The 25,991-nt window shown below is 40.8% G+C and overlaps 2 protein-coding genes across 2 annotated transcripts in view; both read right to left on the bottom strand.

Annotated features, from left to right (window-relative positions):
• The window catches only part of LOC132397863 (sodium- and chloride-dependent neutral and basic amino acid transporter B(0+)-like), a 116,106-nt gene extending 105,683 nt beyond the window's left edge, over positions 1-10,423 (bottom strand). Inside the window, exons 1-2 of the mRNA XM_059976619.1 lie at positions 10,400-10,423; positions 3,378-3,522 (exon numbers count right to left, since the gene is read on the bottom strand). Of these exons, the coding sequence (XP_059832602.1) occupies positions 3,378-3,513 (136 nt within the window). The 5' untranslated portion in view covers positions 3,514-3,522; positions 10,400-10,423. The remainder of the gene's footprint in view (positions 1-3,377; positions 3,523-10,399) is intronic.
• Positions 1-25,991, bottom strand: part of LOC132398276 (uncharacterized) — a 1,154,100-nt gene that overhangs the window by 657,947 nt on the left and 470,162 nt on the right. The gene's annotated exons all lie outside the window — the stretch shown is intronic.

The following is a 25,991-nucleotide window of genomic DNA, read 5'->3' as shown; positions in this document are numbered from 1 at the left end:
ACATTACCATTTGGCTCTTAAACTCAATCTCACAATTGATGGAAATTCAATGCACCATATTATACCTTTTTAACCACAGAGTCAACCTGTGCAGCAGCTTTGAATGTCCTGTGGACTCGGACCCCAAGATCCCGCTGATCCTCCACACTGCCAGCAGTCAAGTCAAGCCAAGTCACTTTTTATTGTCATTTCGACCATAACTGCTGGTACAGTACACAGTAAAAACAAGACAATGTTTTTCAGGACCATGGTGTTACATGAAACAATACAAAAACTATGCTGAACTACGTAAAACAACTCAAAAAACTACACTAGGCTACAGACCTACCCAGGACTGCATAAAGTGCACAAAACATTATAATAAATAATAAACAACACAATAGGCACAGTAGAGGGCAGTAAGTAGGTGTCAGTCCAGACTCTGGGTATTGAGGAGTCTTACCATTAATACTATATTCTGCCATCATATTTGACCTACCAAAATGAACCAACTCACACTTATCTGGGTTGAACTCCATCTACCACTTCTCAGCCCTGTCTTGCATTTTATCAATGTCCTACTGTAACCTCTAACAACCCTCCACACTATCCACAACACCCCTAACCTTTGTGTCATCAGCAAATTTACTAATCCATCCCTGCACTTCCTCATCCAGGTCATTTATAAAAATCGTGGTGTAGAACAGATCCCTGAGGCACACTGACCTCCATGCAGAACATGATCCATCTACAACCACTCTTTGCTTTCTGTGGCAAGCCAGTTCTGGATCCACAATGCAATGTCCCCTTGGATCCCATGCCTCCTTACTTTTCAATAAGCCTTGCATGGGGTACCTTATCAAATGCCTTGCTGAAATCCATTTACACTACATCTACTGCTCTACTTTCATTGATGTGTTTCATCACATCCTCAAAAAATTCAATCAGGCTCGTAAGGCATGACCTGCCTTTGACAAAGCCATACTGACTATTCTTAATCATATAATGCCTCTCCAAATGTTCATAAACCATGCTTCTCGGGATCTTTCCCATCAACCACTGAAGGGAGACTCACTGGTCAATAATTTCCTGGGTTATCTCTACTCCCTTTCTTGAATAAGAGAACAACCTTCCAATCCTTCAGAACCTTTCCCATCCTCACGGTTGATGCAAAGATCATTGCCAGAGGCTATTATATTTATTATTCTATTATGGATTTAATGAGTAAGAAACATAGAAAACCTACAGCACAATACAGGCCCTTCGGGCCACAATGCTGTGCCGAACATGTCCTTACTTTAGAAATTACCTAGGGTTATCCATAGCCCTCCATTTCTCTGAGCTCCATGTACCTGTCCAGGAGTCTCTTAAAAGACTCTATTGTACCTGCCTCCACCACCACCGCCGGCAGCCCATTCCACACACTCACCACCCTCTGTGTTAATAAACTTACCCCTGATATCTCCTCTGTACCTACTTCCAAGCACCTCAAATCTGTGCCCTCTCTTGTTAGCCAATTCAGCCCTGGGAAAAAGCCCACAGGAAAATGAATCCCAGGGTTGCATATGGTGACATAAATGTACTTTGATAGTAAATTTACTTTTCAGTTCTGAATTTTCAAAAAGTGAATGAAGTTGGCTGAGCAATTTCCACCATGAGAAATTCACCCTTTAATTGGATTTAGATTGATTGGCCTGCATCCAATCCAAGCCACCACTCATGTTCACCATTCATGCTTTATACATTGCTGGATGTATTGATCGGAGTTCCTTGGTTCTGATCAACCTCAGAGCTTAGCTACGATGGCTGTTCCACAAGTCAGAGTTGGGAACAGTTCTAAATGTTTGGTGGTAGTTCCTTAGCTTCTACTCTTGTAAACCACTGATGAACCTTCAATAAATAGCTTGCTATGCCAAAAGTCTTTTCAATTTTTCTGAAATATCTCTGGTGGTCAGAGGCAATTAAAAGGTGGATTTACCTAATTAAAAAAGAACAAATATTTAGATAATTAGCTTAGATTTAAGGCAGAATATTAAAGGTGGGTAATTTCAAGGTCAGGGTATCAAAGGATATGGTGAGAAGGCAGGCATATGGGGTTGAGTGGGATCCGGGATCATCCATGATGGAATAATGGATCAGGTGGGCTGAGTGGCCTAATTCTGCTCCTCTGTCTTATGGTCTTATGTCTTGAAATGCAAGAAAGAATTAATTTAAAACAAAGCAAAATAATCAAAGTATTTGTCTTTTTGATCAAGGCCAATAAACCATTCAGGTATGGTCAGGATCCTTAGTCTTTCTATGAATAAGGGAAGTTGGTATGTGAAGTATAGTGTGTATCTGGTCCCTCTGGTTAGTATTCCACCCTGGGGCTCAAGACTGACTTCTACATTACAATACGTGGGTGTTACGCTCAGGGACATATTGACTAACAAGGGGCATCAAAAGATGGTTCTTCATAGATCTCCCATGTTTATATTTTGAGTTGAGTACTTTGATGTAGCAGAATAGAATGTTTACAACATATAAGGAGGTCATTCGGCTTATTGTGTCTGTGTTGGTCAAAGAAGAGCCTCCCAGCCAAATCCCATCTTCTTGCACTAGGTTTCTTAACCTGCAGACCTCAACTTTTGAGTGTGTGAAGATTTAAGCCTCTGCCATCCCTTCATACAGTAAGTCAGAAATCCTGTACCACATCAAGTCGATTGGAAAGACATGATGAGTATCAGATTAGTTACGACAATGAAGCTAGTGTGCATGTGGCCGATTGATCATGCGATGAATCTTGCCAGGATCCTTTTCAACCTCTCCAGGACAATCATATTTTTGTTCTTGACTTCCATCAATCTGATGACAAGGCAATGTGAAGAGCAGCTGAGGAAAATAAAATTTGACCAATACCTACAAACCTTGACCCAGAGGTAGAAGTGAGAGGCCAATACCAAAAATTTGAGATCTAGTAATATAAATACATCCAGATAATTCAATTCATGTGTTTTCAACAATAACACTTTTACAGATTTATCCTGGTAACAACCCCACTCACCTACTTATTAGAAGTGACATTATTTTGAACCATTCAATTTAAAATAAAATGAGCAGCATTTTTGATGAAGAGCACAACATTATCAGAGGTGAGCAGAGTTCCCTCTTTTGGCTGAGTTGGTATCCTCTTTGTTAGACATCAGCAATCCAATGGCTGTTCTACCACATTCTACTGCAAATATTTTCAATTAACTTACAAATCAAAATTCTGGATTAATTATACTTCTATCAGCAAATCTGTACACTATTGTTTACTTTATGAGCAATTTTCCACTGAATTGAACATTCCTTACACCTGTATAAAATTCCATTTATTTTTGTCCACACTCCCAAGTACTATGGATTCTCTACAATACCTCCTCCATTTCTGTAAGCCAGGTAAGGGAATCTCCAAACATTGCCCAAACCCACAGCACAGCCGATCATTGAGAGCAGGTAGTCAGCCTTCGAGGACCAGTTGCCTCGCTCCACGTTCTCATCACTTTCACCCATGATAGCAGTCTGTTGGGCAGGAGAGCAAAGTTCTGATTAGATGATGACAACTGGAACTCATTCAGAATGGACAATTTTCAGCCCGTGCAGGAACACTGAGTGTTTAACAGCATCTGGTTGCTACCATGTATTTGGAATTCCACAGAAATTTTGCCCCTCTGAGGATTTAGCTTGATTATATTTTGATGTTATACAGTTACAAAATGCTTACTGTACCTTGTGAAGGCATTGTTTAACGGCAATTCTCTGAAAATCTGTGAAAGGCTGATTTGCATCTATTCATATTTGTAGAGTGGTGAACAATTCATCCACTTATCTGAGATTGTAGAGCAGATCACTTACATCCAAATGCCTTTCAGTGTCCTGCTCTGGTCAGGGAGATTCTGCTCCCACACCAGACAATGATTCTCTCACTGTCAGAAGACAGCACCTTCTTCTATTTGAGGGAAATTCAATTTGGTTATCTCAGATATCAATGGTACCCAAGGCACCCAAGAATTTCTGGCATCAGCTCACAGACTAGTAGCTTCTACTGAGTACTTTTGTTCATCTCTACCAGTGAACACATGTGCACTTTTCATATGTCATTATAAAATCACATTGGCCAAAGGTTGCTTGAGATATGAAGGTACAGGCTGGTGCTACCAGGGGATTGAAAAGAACATTGGTAACATTTATGTTAGAGTTTTGAAGAGATCTTGAGTATAAAAAGTGGGCAACTTCATTGTACAGGGTCTTATAGGCTGGGATATAACTAGTACTAAGAGTTAGGGTTAGACAAGGGCAGAGAGAGAGAGAAAAAAGGTGAGAGAAGATAAATGAGAAGGCGGGAGGGGGAGAGAGCACGAGAGAGGGGTGTGATAAAGAGAGAGGGAGGGAGAGAGAGAAAGAGTGAGAAGTGGGGGGGCGAGGTAGGGGGAGAGAGTCTGGGATATGAGAAAGTTTTGAGAAAGTATAAGGAAACCAGTACGCAGAAATGTTTTGTGAACTTAGTGTGAGTACTGGTGAGAAGGTCATGGATGGATATGCTTGAGACTAGATTCAGATGGAGAATGTTTCCCTCTTAGAGACCTGGTTCTAAGTTATGAGCCTAGGCCAAAGGTCACAAGAGTTAGGAAGTTATTGGCTGGTACCACTAGGGATTAGAAAGGAACTTTGGTAAAATTTATTTTACATTTTTGAAGAGTGTACAAAGGTGTACAAGGGGTAATTGCTTTTTGCGAGGGGAGTCTTCTCTTAGGCTGGGTAGCAGCTAGTGGAAAAACAGAGAGGGGAGATTGGGGGAAGTGGGGCAGGACTATCTGTCGGGCATCTGTGGTTCCCTCTGGCAGTATATAATGTGGAATGGCTTCGTGTTTATTTGATAAATATAATGTTGGCTCTTTTACAACTTACTTAATCATTTTCTTTATTTCTATATTTTATTCTCTATATCTTGCTTTTAAAGTAATTGCTTAAAACTTTTAATACCGGTACAGTGCTTCTTGTTTGCAGCTACTACTTGCAGCTGATTTGGAAAAGAGCAAAGAATATATTTGAAAATACTTTCCTTACATCACACCACATCCCCATGTTTTTTAATGTAAGTCAATGAACTGTAAAACCAATAATAGAAAGGGGCATTATCTAAATGGCAAACCATGCTGTTCAAAGCATATTCACACAACACACACAAAATGCTGGTGGAACACAGCAGGCCAGGCAGCATTTATAAGGAGAAACACTGTCGACGTTTCAGGCCGAGACCCTTCGTCAGGACTAACTGAAAGGAAAGATAGCAAGAGATTTGAAAGTAGTGGGGGGGAGGGGGAAATGCGAAATGATAGGAGAAGACCGGAGGGGGTGGGATGAAGCTAAGAGCTGGAAAGGGGATTGGCGAAAGTGATACCGAGCTGGAGAAGGGAAAGGATCATGGGACGGGAGGCCTCGGGAGAAAGAAGTGGGGGGGGGGGAAGCACCAGAGAGAGATGGAGAACAGGTAAACAACTAAATATGTCAGGAATGGGGTAAGAAGGGGAGGAGGGGCATTAACGGAAGTTAGAGAAGTCAATGTTTATGCCATCAGGTTGGAGGCTATCCAGCCTCCATTCACAAGTGGGTCACATGAGCCAAATGCATACAGTATAAAGCAGGTACTGCTAAAGTTAGGTATACAGTAAAATTGTGAATAGAGTGATTAGCGAATACTTGGTCTCTGCCATTTGAGTTAAATGTAAAGCAGAACTACAAGCTGAAATGATCTGCTGCCATGATATTTTTTAAACATTATATACAATATGTTGTCCTCAATTCACTTGGTAGGTTTAACTTTTTGACGTTTTAACTAGTTTTGATAATGTTGCAAAACACTCACAATTCTACTTAACCTTTCTCATCCCACACAAGTTACAGTTTCTTAACCTAGGTTGCAGATATAAAGAATAAAATACGGACATAAAGAAAATGATTAAAGTTGTAGCGATGACAAAATAATACTTAGCAAATAAACACTAAGCCGCTCCACACAATATACTGCCGAGGGAAGCTCAGATGTCCGACAACTTCTCACCCTTGCCCTCTCCTTCTCACCTCCCTCCCCCTCTCCCACCCCCACTTCCCCTTTCTCTCCCAGGTTAATCTGGAATATTTCTGAAATCATGCATGCATTCTATGTATTCCTTCATATCATCGTCTCTGAGACACTGTGTATCTTATGCCAATTTACAGTGCAAATGAAACATTTTCTTCAAGTTTCAATTAGATTAGTTCAGGGTACATTTAAATCAACACCTCACTCATCCTTTGCTCCTGGTACTAGTTTATTTTTTTAAACAGAGGTAGAGCCAATTATCCTTTTCCTGTCCTCTCTGTACCTTTTCCTTCTCTAAATTTATTTCACTTTCAATGCTCTTTTACAGCACTCATCTAAATGTTTCTGCACTTCACCCTTCCTGTGAACAAGTGCAGACCATCCACAGTTGTCTCACATTTCCTTTTTCTATTCACACTCTGCAATCATTCCATTCCACCCACTTCTCAATATGCCATCATAGTCCCCTTAGGGTCCAGGACAGGCAATTCTTAAACCAGCATTCACATTTTGTAATCTGTTTTCCTACTCACACTCTAATAGAAAAAGGGAAAAAAAATGCTCTTGTCCTCTCCAACTCTTCATCCTATATCCTTCTATTCTTGTTTTCTTTCCTTCTTTTTTTTTTCTGGAATGTGAACCACAGGTGAACTCGTAGGACTTGGACCCAGCTGTCTTCTTTTATGTGCACCCGTGAGAGCCATACTTGGCCCAAGAAACCTTTTGGCAGCATCCCAGCTTATTTATATACATAAATACCTCATTTGCCTATACTTGCATTGCTCCTCCCTTTATTCTTAACTAGTGCCTCAATATCACTTGAAAACCAACGTTCAATAAACCTGATAAATTTATCTTTTATTCTGATCTGCACATACAAGGCTTATACTCTCAAAATTTCATTTTTGAAGGACTCCCACTTACTAAGCACACCTTTGCCAGAAACCAACCTGTCCCAATCCACACTTGCCAGATCGTTTCTGATATCATCAGAATTCGCCTTCCTCCAATCTAGAATATCAAGCCATGGACCAGACCTATCTTTCGCATATTAACTTTGAAACTAATGGCATTATGATCACTAGATGCAAAGTGTTCCTCTACACAAGCTTTTTTTTAAAGTCTATACTTATTTATTTATTTATTAAATTTTAAAAAAATTACAAAGAATAAATGTGATGATAAATAGTGAGAAAAATAATATTAACCCTCCCCCCTCCCCTTAACTCTGCCCCCCCTTAACCCTTATCTAAAGAAAGAAAAAAAAGAGAAAGATTGCCTGGATATCGGAGGAGCCCCACATGTTCCATGGAGTTCAAAATAATTTTAATATTTATTTTTACTTTTCCCAATTACTTTATAATTTTATCTTCAAAGGACCTATGTATTTAATCCTATCTTTTGTAGGTATGGGAGCCAAATTTTCAAAAATATATCATTCCTTTCATTTTCTTAATATATATTAAAACTCTTTTTCTTTTCACAAGTCCATTAATTCCATTAACATTAAAACATAAAAAATTAAGTAAATTAGTCAATCATAATACCTTGGGTACTCTTTAAAATTCTCCATGTTGCTATGAGTTTCTTCCCAACCATCCAGGCAAAAAAAGAAGAAAAATAGAAGAAAGATAACTAATATATAAGAAAAAAAACAAAGTACCCCCCCACTAATGTTGCGAATAAAAAGAACACAACATTACCCCCACTCATTTTACGGGTCATGGCAATCGCCATGATTGCACATGTGAAACTCGCAGCCATCGATCAGGAGCTCTTCCAGCTCCCCCGCAAAAAAAAAGAAAATATATTAGTGAAGAAAAAAAAATAATGTCTTTACTCCCAATTAATCTCAACTATTTTTTTATATATAAATGTCCATCGTCCAACCTTGTTTCAGTCTTCATCATTAGTCCATTTCATTTCTATAATTCTTTACTTCTTCGTGGATATCAGGAAATTCTTGTACAAATTCCTCCACTTTCCAGTAGTCAACGAAAAATCTTCTTTCTTCGTTATCCAGGAAAATTATCAATTTTGCTGGGATAGCTCAATAAAAATGTATAGCCCTTTTCCCATAAAGATTTTTTCACTGGATTAAATTCCTTCCACCTCTTCAGAAGATCGTAACTTATGTCTGGATAAAAAAAAACTCTTTTTCCTCCGATTATCAATGGCCCATTTCTCTTTTTAGAACCTAGAATAGCTGCCTTCAAGATCATTTCTTTATCTTGGTACCTTAAACATTTTATCAAAATTGATCTTGGATTTTGATTTTGTTGAGGTCTTGGTCTTAAAGCTCTGTGAGCTCTTTCAATTTCAATTACTTGGCTTCCTTTTCTCATTTCTAACATTTTCGGAATCCAGCCTTGAAAGAATTTTATTGGATTTTCTCCCTCTGTACCTTCCATAAGACCAACAATTTTGATATTATCTCATCTACTAGAGTTTTCAAGCACATCTATTTTTTCCAACATCCATTTTCTTTCTATTGTCCAGGCAAGATTATTGTCTTCTATCTTACCTATTCTTCCAGTGTTTTCTTCCACTTTTACTTCCATCTCTTTAACTTTATTACCCATCTTCTTTTGTTTTTCCACCACATTATTGAGTTTATTCTGCATCCTTCTTATAGCTTTTAATTCATTCATAATATATATCAGAATATCTTTTAAGTCTCCTTTAATCTCTTCCTTCTTTTCCTCTTCTTCTTCCTCTGAATTTCCCAAACAGTCTGATTCCACTTCCGATTCACTTCCAACCGTAGTTGGGATTTGTAGTTTTGTTAATATCTGTTCATGCATACTTTTGCGCATGCGTTGTTATTGCCGTTTCTTCTTGGAGACCGCCGACATTGCTGCAACTTCCGGTCCCGCATCATCAGAAGTGCCATGCACTTCGCTGCGAGGAGATCCAACTTAAGTCCGAGGCTTCACCGAGAAGGTTAGGCCTTTTTCTCCACCGATTTGCACAGTCTTCAAAGTAGTAGCTTTCTTCTGTCTCAATTTAGGAGCCACATCAAAAGATAATCCTGAGTTACTTATAAATAGTTTCTAGTAGATATTTGTTAACTCTTCTTCATTTAAACCCTATTTCATTACTTTTTACGAGGGAGCTGGTTTCCCAATGTCTCGACCCTATGTCATCATGTGACACCCTCTACCCAAGCTTTAGTCATCTACCCTGCTTCATTCTTGTATACCAGATCAAGTATAATACACTCTCTCACTGGATCTTCTATGTACTCATTCCGGATACTTTCCTGAACAGATTTGACAAACTCTATCCTATCTAGACCTTTTACAGGATGGGAGTCCCAGTCAATATGTGGAAAGTTAAAAACACCTACTATAAACCAGAACAACTGAGGTGTCCTCCACATTCAAAGAAAGGGGCTTCTCTTCCTCTATCATCAATGTTGCACTCACCCTCATTTCTTTCATTTCGTACACATCAGTCCTCACCCCATCTTCCTGCTGCCACACCAGGGACAGGGTTCCTCCTGTCCTCCTTCATCTACCACCCCACAAGCTTCCATGTCCCGCACATAATTATCCATAATTTCTGCTATCTCCAATAAGATCCCACCACCAAGCACATCTACCACTTGCCCCCACTTTCTGCTTTCCATAGCAATGGTTCCCTCCACAACTCTCTTGTCCACTCATCCCTTTCCACTAAATTTCCTCCTGGTACTTATCCACACTCAGGTTAGAGGAGCAACACCTTATATTCTGTCTGGGTTGCCACTCACCTGATGGCATTACGATCAATTTCTCAAACTTCTGGTCCCTCCTCTCCTTCACCATTCTGTATTCCTGTTTACGTCTCTCACCTTATCTCCTTACCCGTCCATCACTTCCCTCTTATGCTCCTCTCCCTTTCCTTTCTTCCCTGGTCTTCTGTCCTCTCCTACAAGATTCCCCCTTCTCCAGCCCTTTATCTCATTCACCATCAACTCACCAGCTCTTTACTTCTCTCCCTCCCCCCTCCATGTTTCACTTATCACCTGCCACCTTGTACTTTTTCCTCCCCTCTCCCACCTCCTTATTCTGACTGCTTCCCTTCCTTTCCAGTCCTGATGAAGGGTTTCAGCCCCAACTTTGACTGTTTACTCTTTTCCATAGATGCTGTCTAGCCTGCTGAGTTCCTCCTTCATTTTGAGTGTGTTGCTTTGGATTTCCAGCATCTGCAGATTTTCCATGTTTTTTGTTTTATGTTTCTTGCACCAATCTGCTATCTCTCTACAAATCTGTTGCTCTAAATCCCTTGGGTTGCTGGGTGAACTGTAAAATAGTGTCATTAATGTTGTCATACTGTTCTTTATTTCTCATGTCCATCCATAATGCTTCACTAGACGCGTTCTCTATTTTGTCCTGACTGAGCGCTGCTGTGATATCTTCCCTGACTAGTAACACCACCACTTATCTTTTAATTACCTCTGCTTTGTCACGTCTAAAACAATGAAACCCCAGAATATTGAACTGCCAATCTTGCCCCTTGTGCAACTAAGTCTCACTATTGACTACAGCATCATAATTCTATATGTTGATCCATGCCCTGACCTCTACTTGCCTTTCCTGTGGTACTTATTGCATTGAAGTGTTTGCAGCTCAGGACAGTAGCCACAACATGCTCAACCTTTCTTTTCCTGACTTTGTCTGAGGTCTTAACAAAATCCCAGAAGTGAACTCACAGGACTTGAAGCCAGCTCAGGCCAGCTTCTTCTATGTGCATTCACGAGACCAATAATGGGCCCAAGGAACTCTTTGCTTTCACCACCATGGCTTCCCTATATCCGTGACTAATGGAACGATGTACCTTGACCACTCCACGCAGAAGGAAATTTGCATTCCAACAGCAAACTTAGTAATTTGCTTATATGACCTGCCGAATATTTGGGACTGATCAGCGATGGGACACAATTCCATTCTTCCATAGAACAAAGTCAGGGGATGGCTATCTCTACAGAGCCTTCAAATAACTGTTATTATCAATCAATTGGACTTCAACAACTTGCACTTGTGCCTCAGTCAGACCTTATTTACTTGTGTAGAAAGAAAAGAGTGTGGTCCCTGTCACCAAACTGTTCAGAAGTTTGAACAAAGAAAAGCTATTTTTATTCTGAACATGACTGGTTCTATGCAAATGCTGTAAGTATTCTACACAAAATAGAAACTATGTGTATTCTGAATATAAACACTTGCACATTTAAGTACCAATCACAATATATATTTAAGTGGTTAATAACAAATTAAATCTATGCATTAAAGGCCAATAATACTTGAGACTTCATAAAATAACTATCCCAATAGTAAGTGTTGCCCTAGAATTCTTAATTTGCATCTTTATCTTGTTATGCCTGATGACCTTAGTCCCCAGATTTGAACAGAAAGGCTGTACAAAGGAGAGTTAGGTTTTCAAGGAGCGTGTTCAGTTTGGGTGACTGCACTTTGTACACTGTCTCCATCAATTTTTCATCTTGTCTATAGAAATGAGAAAACAGTTGACGTTTTAGGCAGAGACTCTTTGTCGGGACTTGATCAGAAAGGGGAAGAAGCCAGATTAAGAAGGTGGGGGTAGGGGAGAGAGTACAAGCTGGAAGGGGATAGGGGAAGCTGGGTGGGTGGGGAAAGGGGGCTGAAGTAAGAAACTTGGATAGTGTCACAGAAAAGTACTGCACAGAAACAAATCTTTCAACCTATTCAGCTGGCCAAGATCCTGCTGCAAGCCATGTCTTCCTCACTATCTGCTACATTCCTAAATGTGGTATCATATGCAAATCTGATAAACTAGTTAACCACATCATCATCCAGATCATTGATACAGGTGGCAAACAACAATGGGCCCAGCACTGATCCCTTTAGTACTCTCATAGCCACAAGCCTCCAGCCAGAGAGGAAACCATCTACTGCTAACCTCGGGATTCTCCCACAAAGCCAACATCTAGCTAGATAGAAACAGTGCCTGCAAGAAGTATTTGCCCCTCTTGGAAGTTTTTGTACTCTATTGTTTTACAACTTTGAATCACAGTGGATTTAATTTTGCTTTTTTTGACACTGATCAACAGAAAAAGACATTCTTGTCAAAGGGAAAACAGATCTCTACAAAGTTACCTAAATTAATTGCAAATATAAACCACAAAGTAATTGATTGCATAAGTATTCACCCCCCCTTCAAGTCAGTATTTAGTAGCTGCACCTTTGGCAGCTATCGCAGCTTTGAGTCTATGTGGATAGGTCTCTATCAGCTTTGCACATCTGGACACTGCACTTTTCCCCAATCTTCCTTACAAAACTGCTCAAACTCTGTCATATTGCATGGGGATCATAAGTGAACAGCCCTTTTCAAGTCCAGCCACAAATTCTCAATTGGATTGAGGTCTGGACTCTGACTTGGCCACTCCAGGATATTAACCTTGCTGTTTTTAAGCCATTCCTGTGTAGCTTTGACTTTATGCTTGGGGTCATCATCTTGTTGGAAGACAAATCTACTCACAAGTCACAGTTCTCTTGCAGACTGCATCGGGTTTTCCTCCAGGATTTCCCTGTATTTTGCTGCATTCATTTTCCCCTCTACCTTCACAACCCTTCCAGGGCCTGCTGCAGTGAAGCATCCCCACAACATGATGCAGCCACCACCTTGCTTTACAGTAGGGGTGGTGTGTTTTTGATGATATACAGTGTAGCTTTAGTCTGATGGGCAAAAATGCTCAGTTTTGGTTGAATCAGACTATAGAACCTTCTTCCAGCTGACCTCAGAGGCTCCTACGTGGCTTTTGGCCGAGATTTTAAGCAAGTTTTTTTTTCAACTATGGCTTTTTTTTCAAGCTATGACTGGCAAAGCACCTGAGCAACAGTTGCAAGGCACAGTCACTCCAAGATCAGCTACTGAACCTCCAGAGTTTTCATAGGTCTCTTGGTGGTCTCCCTTACTAGTCCCCTTCTTGCACAGTCTGTGCCATATTCTTTCCATTTCTTGATAATTGACATTACGAGATATTCAGTGACATGCAATTTTTTTTTTGTATTCATCTCCTGACTTGTGCTTTTCAATAATATTTTCGTGGAGTTGCTTGGAGTGTTTGTTTGTCTTCATGGTGTAGTTTTTGCCGGGATACTCATCGATCCACAGTTGGACCTTCCAAATACAGGTGTATTTTTACTACAATCAGTTGAAACACCTTAACTGTACACTAGTGATTTTCACTTAACTATGTGATTTCTAAAACCAGTTGGCCACACCAGTGATGATTTGGTTGTCATATTAAAGGGGGGTGTGTGAAGTAGTAGTAGTAGAGCTAATAGGACTTGATGTTTAAATCCCTATGATACATCAGCACTCTTGATGTTGCCAGTGGAGTTGGAGTGGTGACAAGGAACCTTATTGGGGTCATTAGGTGGGCACCCTCCTTCTTAAACATTTTGTTGATAAGCCCACAACATCTCCAGAGGGCTCAATGGTGCTACCTGGCATTTTTTGTACTTATGCCATCAATTATTTCATGTTTTATATTTGTAATTCATTTAGATACTTAGATTAGTTGGTAGAGATCTGTTTCCACTTTGACACCAGAGGGTTTTTTTCTGCCAATCAGTGTCAAAAACGTATCATTAAATCCACTTTGATACAATGTTGTAAAACAATAACACATGAACATTTTCAAGGGGGTGAATACTTTTTTGGCACTGTACTGATTCCAAAGGAAATTACAGTTTCACAGTTGCATTGCAAATGTACAGATATACAAATATACAAATATTAGAAGAGAAGTAAGAAAGAATAAAAATAAGTTACCTCAGACAGTCTAACAGGAGGGGATCATCACTTCCCGACTAAAGGTTGACTCATTACAGAGCCTAATGCCCAAGAATAAAAATGACCTCATAAAGCGCTCTTTGGAATCATGCAGTTGCCTTAGTCTATTATTAAAACTGCTCCTCTGCTCAGCCAAAGTGGCATGCAGAGGGTGAGAAACATTGCCGAGAATTGTCAAGATTTTCTGTTGTGTCCTTTGTTCTACCACAGCCTCCAGTGTGTCCATTGACTCCTATAACAGAGCCAGCCTGATCCAATTTATAACCTCATCTTAAATGTCAAGGGATTGAACCTTTCTGACCAAAAACCTCCCATGCAGGACTTTGTAAAATACCTTTCTAAAGTCCACATAAACAACATCTATAATTTTAAAAAACTCTATAACTTTGATTAAGTATGACCAACCATGCACAAAGCTATGCACAATATTCTTAATCTGTCCATGTCTACCCAGTCCCTAATAATACCCTCCAATGACTTTCCTACTACTGATGATAGGTTCTCCAACCTATAATTTACTTGTTTATTTTTAGAAACTTTCTTAATAACGGTACAACATTTTACCACAACATTGGCTGTGTTCCTGTTGCCTGTTACTAAGGATTATTCAAATATCTCTTCTAAGGCCCTGGCAATTTCTGCACTTGCACTCAGAGGTCCGAGGGAACATATTATCAGGCCCCAGGGACTTATCCATCCTAAATTCCCTCATGACAGCAAACACTTCCTCCTCTGTAATCTGAATAGGGTCCATGAAGTTGATGTCAATTTGCCTCACTTCTATATACCCTGTGTCCTTTTGCTCTTGGTATTTCTGTAGAATCACTTAGGATTCTCCTCATCTTGTCTGCCAGGGAACCTCATGCCTTCCTGCTTTCCTTCTTGTGTTCTCTTGCATTTCTGATATTCGATAAGCACTCCATTTGTTCCTACCTGCCTAATGCTGCTGTGCATCTCCTTTTTATTCTTGACCAATGCCTCAAAGTTTCTTGAAAACCAAGGCTCCCGAAACCTGTTATCTTTACCCTTTATTGTAACAGGCACTTCCTCATCCAGGTTATTTATAAAAATCATGAAGAGAAGGGTTCCCAGAACAGATCTCTGAGGCACACCACTGGTGACCGACCTCCATGCAGAATATGATCCGTCTATAACCACTCTTTCCCTTTTGTGGGCAAGCCAGTTCTGGATCCACAAAGCAAAGTCCCCTTGGATCCCATGCCTCCTTACTTTCTCAATAAGCCTTGCATGGGGTACCTTGCTGAAATCCAGATACACTACATCTACTGCTCTACCTTCATTAATGCGTTTAGACACATCCTCAAAAAATTCACTCAGGTTTGTAAGGCACGACCTGCCTTTGACAAAGCCATGCTGACTATTCCTAATCATATTATCCCTCTTCAAATGTTCATAAATCCTGCCTGTCATGACTTTCATCAGCTTACAAATCACTGAAGTAAGACTCTCATCTAGTCCTTTTACAGTATGGGAATTGCAGTCAATCTGTGGGAAGTTAAAATCACCTACTATAACAACATTACGTTTCTTGCTATAGTCTCTGATTTCTCTAGAAATTTGTTCCTCTAAATGCCTTAGATTGTTGGGTGGTCTTCAAATTAGCCCCATTAATGTGGTCATACCTTTGTTATTCCTCAGATCCACCGATAAGGATTCACTAGACGAGTTCTGCAGTCTGTCCTGACTGAGCACTGCTGTGACATTTTCCCTGACTAGTAATACCACCACCCCTTCTATAATCCATTCTGCTCTATTGCTTCTAAAACAATGGAAACCTGGAATACCAAGCTTTGAATCCTGCCCCTCCTGCAAACAAATCTTTCTAATGGATACAATGTCACAATTCCATGTGTTAATCTATATCCTGGGTTCATCTGCCTTTTCTACAATACGTTTTGCATTGAAATATATGTAGCTCAGAATGTTAGTCGCAGCATGCTCAATGTTTTGATTCCTGATTTTGTCTGAGGTCTAAACTACATCTGTCTCCACAACTCTACGTTATCTGTTTTGGCAGTCTGATTCCCATTCCCCTGGAGGTCTAGTTTAACTCCCACCCCATGGTGGCATGGTTAACAATCACAATCCTGGAGGTGCTGTCCTTTAGCTGAGCACCTGACTCTCAGAATTCACTCTGCAGAACCTCGTTACTCTTCCTACCCATGTCATTGGTATGTACATGGACCATGAGCTCTGGCTGCTCACCCTCCCACTTAAGAACGCTAAGGACTTCGGAATCAGAATCAGATATAATATCACTGGTACTTGTTGTTAAACTTGTTAACTCTACAACAGCAATACAATGAAATACATGATGAATGAATATAGAGAAAGAAAGTATACATTAAGATTATATATGTCTATTCAATATTTAAGTTCAAATAAGAAGTGCAAAAATAACAAATAAAAAAAGTAATGAGGTAATGTTCATGGGTTCAATGTCCATTTAGAAATTGGATAGCAGAGATGAAGAAGGGAAGAAGCTCTTCCCGAATCGCTGAGTTTGTGCCCTTCAGGCGTCTTTACCCCCTTCCTGATGGTAACAATGAGAAGAGGGCATGCCCTGCATGGTGGAGGGTCCTTAATGATGGACGCTGCCTTTCTAAGGCACTGCTCGTTAGAGATGTTTTGGATACTAAAGAGGCTGGTATCCATGAAGCAGCTGACTAATTTTTACAACATACTTCGTCCTTGTGCATTCCAGACAGTGATGCAGCTTGTCAAAATGCTCTTCATGGTACATTTGTAGAAGATTTTGAGTGTTTTAGTTGACAAACCAAATCTCCTTAAGCTCCGGGTGCAATATAGCCGCTGCCATGCCTTCTTTCTAGCTGCATCGATATGTCGGGACCAGGTTAGATATTCAGAGATATTGACACTCAGGAACTTGAAATTGCATACTTTCTCCACTTCTGATCCCTCTATCAGGACTGGTTTGTGTTTCCTCGTTTTACTCTTCCTGAAGTCCATAATCAGCTCATTTGGTTTTGCTAATGTTGACTGCAAGTGACGCCACTTAACTAACAGGTATATCTCACTCCTCCATCTGAAATACTGCCAACATGGTTGAACATCAGCAACTTTATATATGTTATAGATCTCTTCAGACTCTGATTGCAGGTAGAATGCATTTTGATTGCAACGCAATACCTCTGATTCACCTAAATGGGTCCAGTCTACTTTCTGAGTACGTGCATAATGGTAATCATGTATCAATAAACAAATGGCCAAAAGCTAAAAGTAAAGCTATCATATCTAAACATGGAACTTTTGTAGCAGTTAAAATGTTGGTACAGATATGGATGCAAACACGAGGAAATCTGTAGATGCTGGAAATTCAAGCAACACACACAAAATGCTAGTGGAACACAGCAGGCCAGGCAGCATCTACAGGAAGAAGTACAGTGGACATTTCGGGCCGAGACCCTTCGTCAGGACTAACTGAAAGAAAAAATAGTAAGAGATTTGAAAGTGGGAGGGGGAGGGCGAGATCTGAAATGATAGGAGAAGACAGTAGGGGGAGGGATGAAGCTAAGAGCTGGAAAGTTGATTGGAAAGTTGATTTAAATGTATCTGCCAAGAATCCTTCAATTTCAACAATAGTCTCCTTCAAGGTCCAAGCGAATACCCTGTCAGGGATTTATCTACTGTGATTTGCCTCATGACAGCAAGCACCTCTTCCTCTTCAATCTCTATAGGTTCCATAACCTCACTACTTGTTTACCTTATTTCCATAGACTCCTTGCCAGTTTCTTTAGTAAATACAGATGTAAAAAACCCATTTAAGATCTCCCCAATTTCTTTTGATTCCATATGTAGCCGACCACTCTGATCTTCAAGAGGACCAATTATATCCCTTACTATCATTTTGCTCTTAACATACCTGTAGAAGCTCTTTGGATTATCCTTCACCTTGACTGCCAAAGCAACCTCAGGTCTTCTTTTAGCCCTCCTGATTTCTTCCTTAAGCATTTTCTTGCACTTTCTATACTCCTCAACCACCTTATTTGCTCCTTGTTGCCTATACATGTCATACATCTCTCTCTTCTTCTTTATCAGATTTCCAATATCACTAGAGAACCAAGGTTCCTTATTCTTATTCATTTTGCCTTTAATCCTCACAGGAACATACAAACTCTGCATTCTCAAAATTTCTCCTTTGAAGGCCTCCCACTTACCAATCACATCCTTGCCAAAGAACAACCTATCCCAACCCACGCTTTTTAGATCCTTTCTCATTTCTTCAAATTTGGCCTTTTTCCAGTTTAGAACCTTAACTCAAGGACCAGATCTATCTTTATCTATGATCAAGTTGAAAGTAATGGTGCTATGATGACTGGATCCAAAGTGTTCCCCTACACACACATCCATCACCTGTCCTAACTCGTTTCCTAATAGGAGATCTAACATTGCATCCTCTCTAGTCGGTACCTCTATATATTGATTGAGAAAACTTCCCTGAACACATTTTACAAACTCTGGCTGGTCTAGACCTTTAACAGTATGGGAGTCCCAATCAATACATGGAAAATTAAAATTAAATTTCAGCTGGTGACAACCCTATTTTCCGCTGTAACCCTCATGGATAACCCTCATGTGGAATAGGGCTAACCGTAAGACCTTCAACCAAGTGAGTTCAGTCTCTGCTGTTAGTTTGGCCAATTTACTCTTCAGAATGCCATTGGCTGTTTCCACTATGCCAGCGGCCCCTGGGTGGTGTACACAGTGGAATTATTGCTTGGTAGCTAGTTCATTACATACCCCTTCGTTTGCTTTCATCACAAAGTGTGGGCCATTGTCAGAGCTCAGCTTGTCTGACAGGCTGTACCTGGGAACTAGTTCCTGTACTAATACTTTCACAACAGTCATAGCAGTATTATTGGTAGTTGGAATAGTTTCAATACATCTACTAAACGCATCTATAATAACTAAGCAGTAACTCGAACAACGTACTCTAGGCAATTCAATAAAATCAACCTGTAGACACAAGAAAGGCCCACCTGGCAAGGGAGTCGTACTCATGTGTACAATTATGTATATAATCGACCGATCATGGTAAAAACTGTGTAGGAACACAAAACTGTCCCATTGGGGTGATCCAAAAACCTAGGTTGGGGTCTTTCTGGCACCCCACCTGGGACCACAGTTTGCAGTCCTCTTCACAGGCATCCCCCTGAAAGGTACATACCTCCTGGATGTCCGGCGTACCCGTTCTGCTTAAGTCACTGAGGTTTGCTTGACGGGAACCTGAAGGGACTACAACTACCGAGGATTGTACATTACTCTTCGCTGTCTCATCCGCTAAAGCATTGCCTTCAGAGACCCGGTTGGACATGCGGGTGTGTGCTGCCCATTTAATAATAGCCAAAACTCGAGGTAGCTGTAAAGCGATGAGTAGGTTGTTTACAAAGGTGGCATTACTAATGGGGTGACCAGAGGAAGTCAGGAATCCCCGATGCTCCCAGAGAGCCCCGTGGTCATGTGCAACTCCAAATGCATAACAGGAGTCTGTGTAAATGTTCGTACTTTTATCTGTTACCAGGATACAGGCACGAGTCAGAGCAAACAGTTCAGCCTTCTGGGCTGAGACAGCTGCTTCAAAAGAGGCCTGCTCAATTACTTCACCGTCCATCACTATAGCATAGCCAGAACATCGTTTCCATGCTGGATCCACAAAAGAACTTCCATCCTCATAAAACGTTACCGTGGGCTTGAGGGGGTATTGAGGAATGGATGAGAGAGTCTGTCCTTCTTTCACGATGACCCAAACAGGGGGGCAGTTGGTGCGGTTGATTTCATGGCCTGAAATTGCCCAGAGATGGTACAACATTCTGGATTCGGTCAATATTAAAAAAGTGTCTTACCATGTCTTCACCTCGGACTCGTGAAGATGGGATATCTGGTAAGACACTCGTCCGATATTTTCAGTATTGGAGTTGGCCCGCAGCCAAGTCTTGCCAGTCTCCCTCAGTGCTGAAGGCTTGTTTTGTCAGGGTGTAGGCAAGGAACCCTAGGCTCTTTGGCTTGAACCCAGGGCAAACCTTAACAGTGATATTGGGAACCATGAGTCCTGTCTGTTGCAAAGGAAATCCGGAACTTCGACCAGTAATGCACTTCCCCTATTCCTAAAACTTCTTCAATCACCGTGACTAGGAACTTCCGCCCCTTGAAGGGTGCATAATATTGACTTTCCTCAGTGGTGCACCCTGTAGGATCATAGCATAGGGTCATATGGGGGTCGGCCGCTGGCAGAGGGGCTTCAAATGAAGTGGAGTGCAGATTAAGTGCCCACCACTGGGGGTTCAGAAACTGTGGAAGCTGTCAGCTGTTCACTAGTCCCAGGTTGACACCCTTGTCTGCACATAGGATCTTGACTTCCAAAGGACAGAGCAAGTCTCTCTAGGCTAGATTACACCCTAGACTGGTGATGACTGTAAATGAAACCTCACGCTGGTTCCCCAAGAACTCCACCTGCAGTGGCTGGGTACATGAATATGTATGATCCGTGCCTTTGAACCCAGTCAGAGTGATTCCAGCGTCCGATAGCTGGAATCCCTGTTCCGATACTATTTCCTGATCGAGAGTGGCTGTGGTTGCCCCTGTATCAATCATAAACGGAATTGGAATTCCAGCAACTTGCAACATTACATTGGGCTCTTCCTGAGGGGTGGTACTCATGGTAGGGAGCATCCTTGTTTGTCAATTTCTAAATGGGTTATGGACAGAGAATGCGGTCGTTGTCACCACCTATCCCTTGGTAGGTTTTTGTTCCCATGGGCACCTCACCTTCCAATGCCCAGGACGTCCACAACTGAAGCACACCCCACTTGGTCCCCCATACCCATTGCCTGTCTGTGATAATGGTCGGCGTGGTGGACCAGGCCTACCATTCCTAGGATCCTGACAAATGGATGGAAGTCGTTGGGCTAGCATTCTATTGGGTCCTGTCCAAAAAGAGTCCGGGTTATCAGGGTATGGCCAATCAGGAAAATGATCACAGTTCTGATCCTCAGATATAACCCGCTCGCGTCCTTCTCCCCGCTGAACGTATTAACCTTTAATATAAGTTCCCTTCAGGGTTGATTGGGATTCGAAAGCCAGGTCCCAGTAATATGTCAAAGCTTATTGCATTCAATTTTGGTCATTGTCAGGCCAATCCATGTTATTTGTTTCAATCATGTTGGCTAACTTATTTGGTAAGCTTTGGAACAGTAGGGCTTTAAACTGGGGGGACGGATTCCCATTATTAAAGGCTTGGTCTCCTGCGAAAGTGCTATAGCAGGCCACAGATCACTCCCAGCAGTCTGGTACTGATTCCCCAGGCTTAGGTTTGCATTCAAGTAGTTTTGTGATGTTTGCAGGTTGCTGGAGAGCCCTTTCCAAGGCTTGAATAATCTGGTCTGTCCGTTCATTCTTATTATGGATTCCCGCCTGTAACTCCTGATAGGTTTTGCATTTTAATTCTGCCTTCCATTTCCGCCCCTCATCAGCTGAGAGAATCATGCAGCAGAGACCGAATAAATCTTGAGGGGTGACGTTATACATTTGTATGTATTGCAGACATACTGAGCAAACTGTGCTGGTTTTTCTTTTCTATCTGGGGCCTGATTCATGATCATTATCATTTCTTGAGGCTTCCGGCATGCATACACAGGAATCGCTGAGGGCTGCCCCTCCTCTGCTGCTCGTGGACTGGGCAGCATTGTCTTTGTGGATCCGTTAACTCTGGAGTTTATTGGATTCTTCCCTCCCTGTCTTGGAACAATCCTCAGTATTCCCTTTATGGATCTCAAGGTATGGGGACCTCCCCTTCTCTGCCGCCGCTGTTTTACCTGAACGGCCACCATATCTGAATACTGGGAGGATTGGGGTTCGGGAGCACTGGGTGCACTTGGCCCCTGGTAAGGTGGGTGCCCAATCCTCATTGTGGTCACTGTCCTCAAACAGGGTCGGTATGCCAGACGTGGGTTCGGGATCCCTTGTTTCCCTATTAGTTTGAACTGATGTTTGTGCCCTCCTCTCCTATCTAGGTCAGCCTTGGTTTGCTTACGTTGTTGTTTCTGCTGTCGTTTTCGGTGCCCATCCATCCATTCACACTCTGCCTTCAGCATCTCCCAATTTTTTGGCATTCCTTCTGCTGTACATACCTCTATCCCTTTGTCACACACATTATTCCTCCAACTTCCTTATAATGTACTGCCTCACTTTACATCTGCCTTTGTCTTCCATTCCCCTTTCAACAATTTCCACCTCTTTCCACAGTTCTTTCTCCATATCAAATTTACTGCTTGTTCTCATGAGGTAGTATTTCAGGATCACCCCCAGTGGCCCCATTTTGTTCCCGTTTCTTATTAGTGCTGCACTCAGCATTTGCAAAACTTTTTCCTTGTCTGGAAATCTCTCACGCATATTGTGTAGGGCTGATCCTGGCCCATTCATATCAATCGACTGCAATTGACCCATGTTCTCTACATAATTTACCTGGTATAAAGCTTCCTGCTCAATTAATAAATCAGATAAAATTACCCCGCTTGGCATCTACTGCCCAATTAATAAATTTACCCCACTTGGCACCTCCTGCCCAATTAATAAATTTACCCCACTTGGCACCTCCTGCCCAATTGATGAATTGACCCAGCTCATGCCTCATGCTCAATTAGTAAAATTTACCTAGTTCCACCTCCTGTTCAATTAATAAAATTTGCCTACCTTATATGAGTCTCCCAGCAGATTCTTTCCCGATCCTGTCAAGGTTATGCAATCAGCCTTGGGTGAGGGACCGTGCCTCCAGTGGAACTAACGGAGAGCGACAAACGGTAAAATATCTATTGGGCGCCCAGTTGGTCTCTGTAGTCCCCAGCGTGATCCAGCTGCTTACACAGCCCGTCTGCTTGGCACTCCCTCTATTGGGATCCTGTTTGTGATGCCAAATGTTAAAGTCAAATCTGAATAAAACTCGGGAGACCAGCTTACTACAGTTTAGTGCGCACCCTCCTGCAGGGGTTTGAGACACAGTTGTCAAAGGGAAGGCACACAAGTACTGCCACCATCTGACAAATGGGCCCCTTAGTCAGGTTACAGCCGTAAACTTATACATAGTGTTACATATTCAGGCAACAATAAATATATGAGTTCGGCAAGGGTTTTTATAACAAACAACACGTTTATTAAACACTGAAAACAAACCCCCCAAAAGTAAACAAACACTAATGTAACCGGAATTCAGCTGCTGTGCAGCAGCCTAAACAGTTCTTAAAGCGATGCAGCTCAAACAGTTCTTAAAGCGATGTTGCAAAAACAGTTCTTTAAAGTGGTATTGCCACAAGTTCAAAATGCTCACAGTCCATTTAAGGGAGAGACTTTTTAAGATGATTTAAATTCTCTTTCATGTCGCTTTGCTTCAGTCCCCGAAGTCGAACTTTTTCCCATGAAGAATTTACAAAACGAAACGAAACGGCTTAAAGGAACTGACCTTTCCTTTATCACACTGTCCTCAATCTTTTCTGCTATCCCGCAGAGATTAACAGGAGAACAGTCAACAAATTCCTTCTGACTAAGGATTAAACAAGGTCGAACCTGCTTCACCGTCGAAAATCGATTCTCCTCGATCTTTAACTCCTGAACTCCGATCTTCACTCTCCACTGATCCTCAACTAGCAGTATTATAAAGAAACTGCTGGCAATGATCTTTTAAACTTTCGGCATTAGATAAAAACTTCATCCTTCAATTAAACTGCGTCATCACATTAAATCACGCAGCGGCAAGAAGTCAACATGGCAAATCCAGCCACTAACTGCCCCTCCTCACAGGGTGGGGTCTTCCTTTTATAACCTGTAAAAAAAACCTGTCACATGATCTCTACTGGCAGGAAAATGATGTCACTCCACCATCACAAGACCATTACCTCAAATCCAGTATAGCTTCAACCCCAGTCACGTGACAAGGGTACCACTGTCATGTCACGAGTACTTAACACCTCCCTCCAAAAAAAAAACATTTTTGGTCTGACAAGAACAAAAATTTTTAACAATTGCTTACAAGAAAAACAAATGTATAAATCTTATAACATACATAATACACAATACCATCATATAACAGCTTATAACTCACAATACAGTAGGAGTGTTACAATTGAAAAAAAACACTCCATAAAAACAATGCATTGTACATTCAACATCAAGATAGACAATCAGCAACCACATTATCTTTACCTTTAATATGAGTTATCACAATATTGTACTCTTGTAACATCAAACTCCAATTTAATAATTGTTTTCTGTTCTTGTTTTTCATCTTACTCAGAAAAACTAACGGATTATGATCAGTGTAAACAATTAGTGGTTTTTGAGTTGTACCAACATATACCTCAAAATATTCCAAAGCTAAAACAAGAGATAACAATTCTTTCTCTATTGTCGAATAGTTTCTTTGATGCTTATTAAATTTCTTAGAAAAGTAAGCTACTGGATGATCAACCTCATCGCCCTCATTCCTTTGCATTAATACTGCTCCCGCAGCCTCATCACTAGCATGTACAGCTAATGAAAAAGGTTTTTCAAAGTCAGGTGCCTTAAGCACAGGTTGTTGACATATCATTATTTTCAATTTTTCAAATGCTTCTTGACAAGGCACTGTCCACACAAACTTCACATTCTTCTGCAGAAGGTTATTTAATGGAAGGGCAACATTAGCAAAATTCTTACAAAATTTTCGATAATATCTTACCATTCCCAAAAATCTTCTGAGAGTTTTTTTCCCCATTGGAGCGGGAATCTCTAAAATTGCCCGAACTTTTGCCTGAACAGGAGCTACCTTACCTTGACCCACAACATAACCAAGGTAAGTCACAGTGGCATGTCCAAATTCACTATTAGCTAAATTAATAGTTAAGTTAGCTTTTGAAAGCCTTTCAAACAATTTCTCCACTTCAATAATGTGTGCTTCCCAAGTATCATTTCCTGTCACTAAATCATCAATATAAGCATCAGTATCTTTCAATCCCTGAATCACAGAGTTAATCATCCTTTGGAAAGTACCTGGGGAATTCTTCATCCCAAATGGAAGAACATTATACTCATATAACCCAGATGGAGTTACAAATGCAGAAATCTCTCTACCTCTCTCAGTTAATGGAACACACCGATACCCTTTCAATATATCAATCTTTGTAAGGAACTTTGCTTTTCCAACTTTATCTACTCAATCATCTACTCCAGGAATTAGATATGCATCTGTTTTCGTTACAGCATTCACCCTCCTATAGTCCGTACAAAACATAATACTACCATCTGGTTTTGGCACCATAATACATGGCTAACTCCAATTCGAGTTAGTACTTATAATATTATTCTCTAACATATATTCAATTTCTTTCTCAGCAAGTTCACATTTTTCTATGTTCATCCTATATGGATGTTGTTTAATAGGTTTGGCATCTCCAACATATACATCATGTGAAGCTACAGTAGTCCTTCTCGGAACATCTGGAAACAACTCCTTATATTTAAAAATTAATTCCTTCATTTGTTGTTTCTGCTCTAGCTGTAAATGTGCTAATTTCTCATCAATATTTTCCAGAATGGTTGAATTTGGTAACCTAACAGAAACAATGTTGGATTTAGAATGAAATTCAGATGAATCATCTCTCATGTTCCTAATTAAATCAGACTCATTCTCACTAACCACAACAGTCACAGTATCAGATTGTTTCTCAAAATATGGTTTTATCATATTTATATGGCAAAGTTTGTTGAACTTCTACGATCTGGAGTTTTTATCACATAATCCACATCATTGATTTTAGACACAATTTCATAAGGACCATGAAATCTAGCTTGTAAAGGATTTGTCTACACTGGGAAAAGAACCAACAGCTTATCTCCAGGCTTAAACATCCTCATCCTAGCTTCTTTATCATACCAAGTCTTCATTTTCTCCTGAACCAACTTTAAATTTTCCTTGGCTAAGCTACAAGCTTTATGTAACCTGTCCTTAAATTTCAACACATAGTGCAACAAATTAGTGTGTACTTCCTTACTAATCCATTGTTCTTTCAATAAAGCTTAAGGT

This window comes from Hypanus sabinus, chromosome 8 (assembly GCF_030144855.1).
Source record: "Hypanus sabinus isolate sHypSab1 chromosome 8, sHypSab1.hap1, whole genome shotgun sequence".
Taxonomy (NCBI): domain Eukaryota; kingdom Metazoa; phylum Chordata; class Chondrichthyes; order Myliobatiformes; family Dasyatidae; genus Hypanus; species Hypanus sabinus.
Note: the sequence above shows the minus strand (reverse complement) of the source record. Positions and strands in the feature narration are given on the sequence as shown.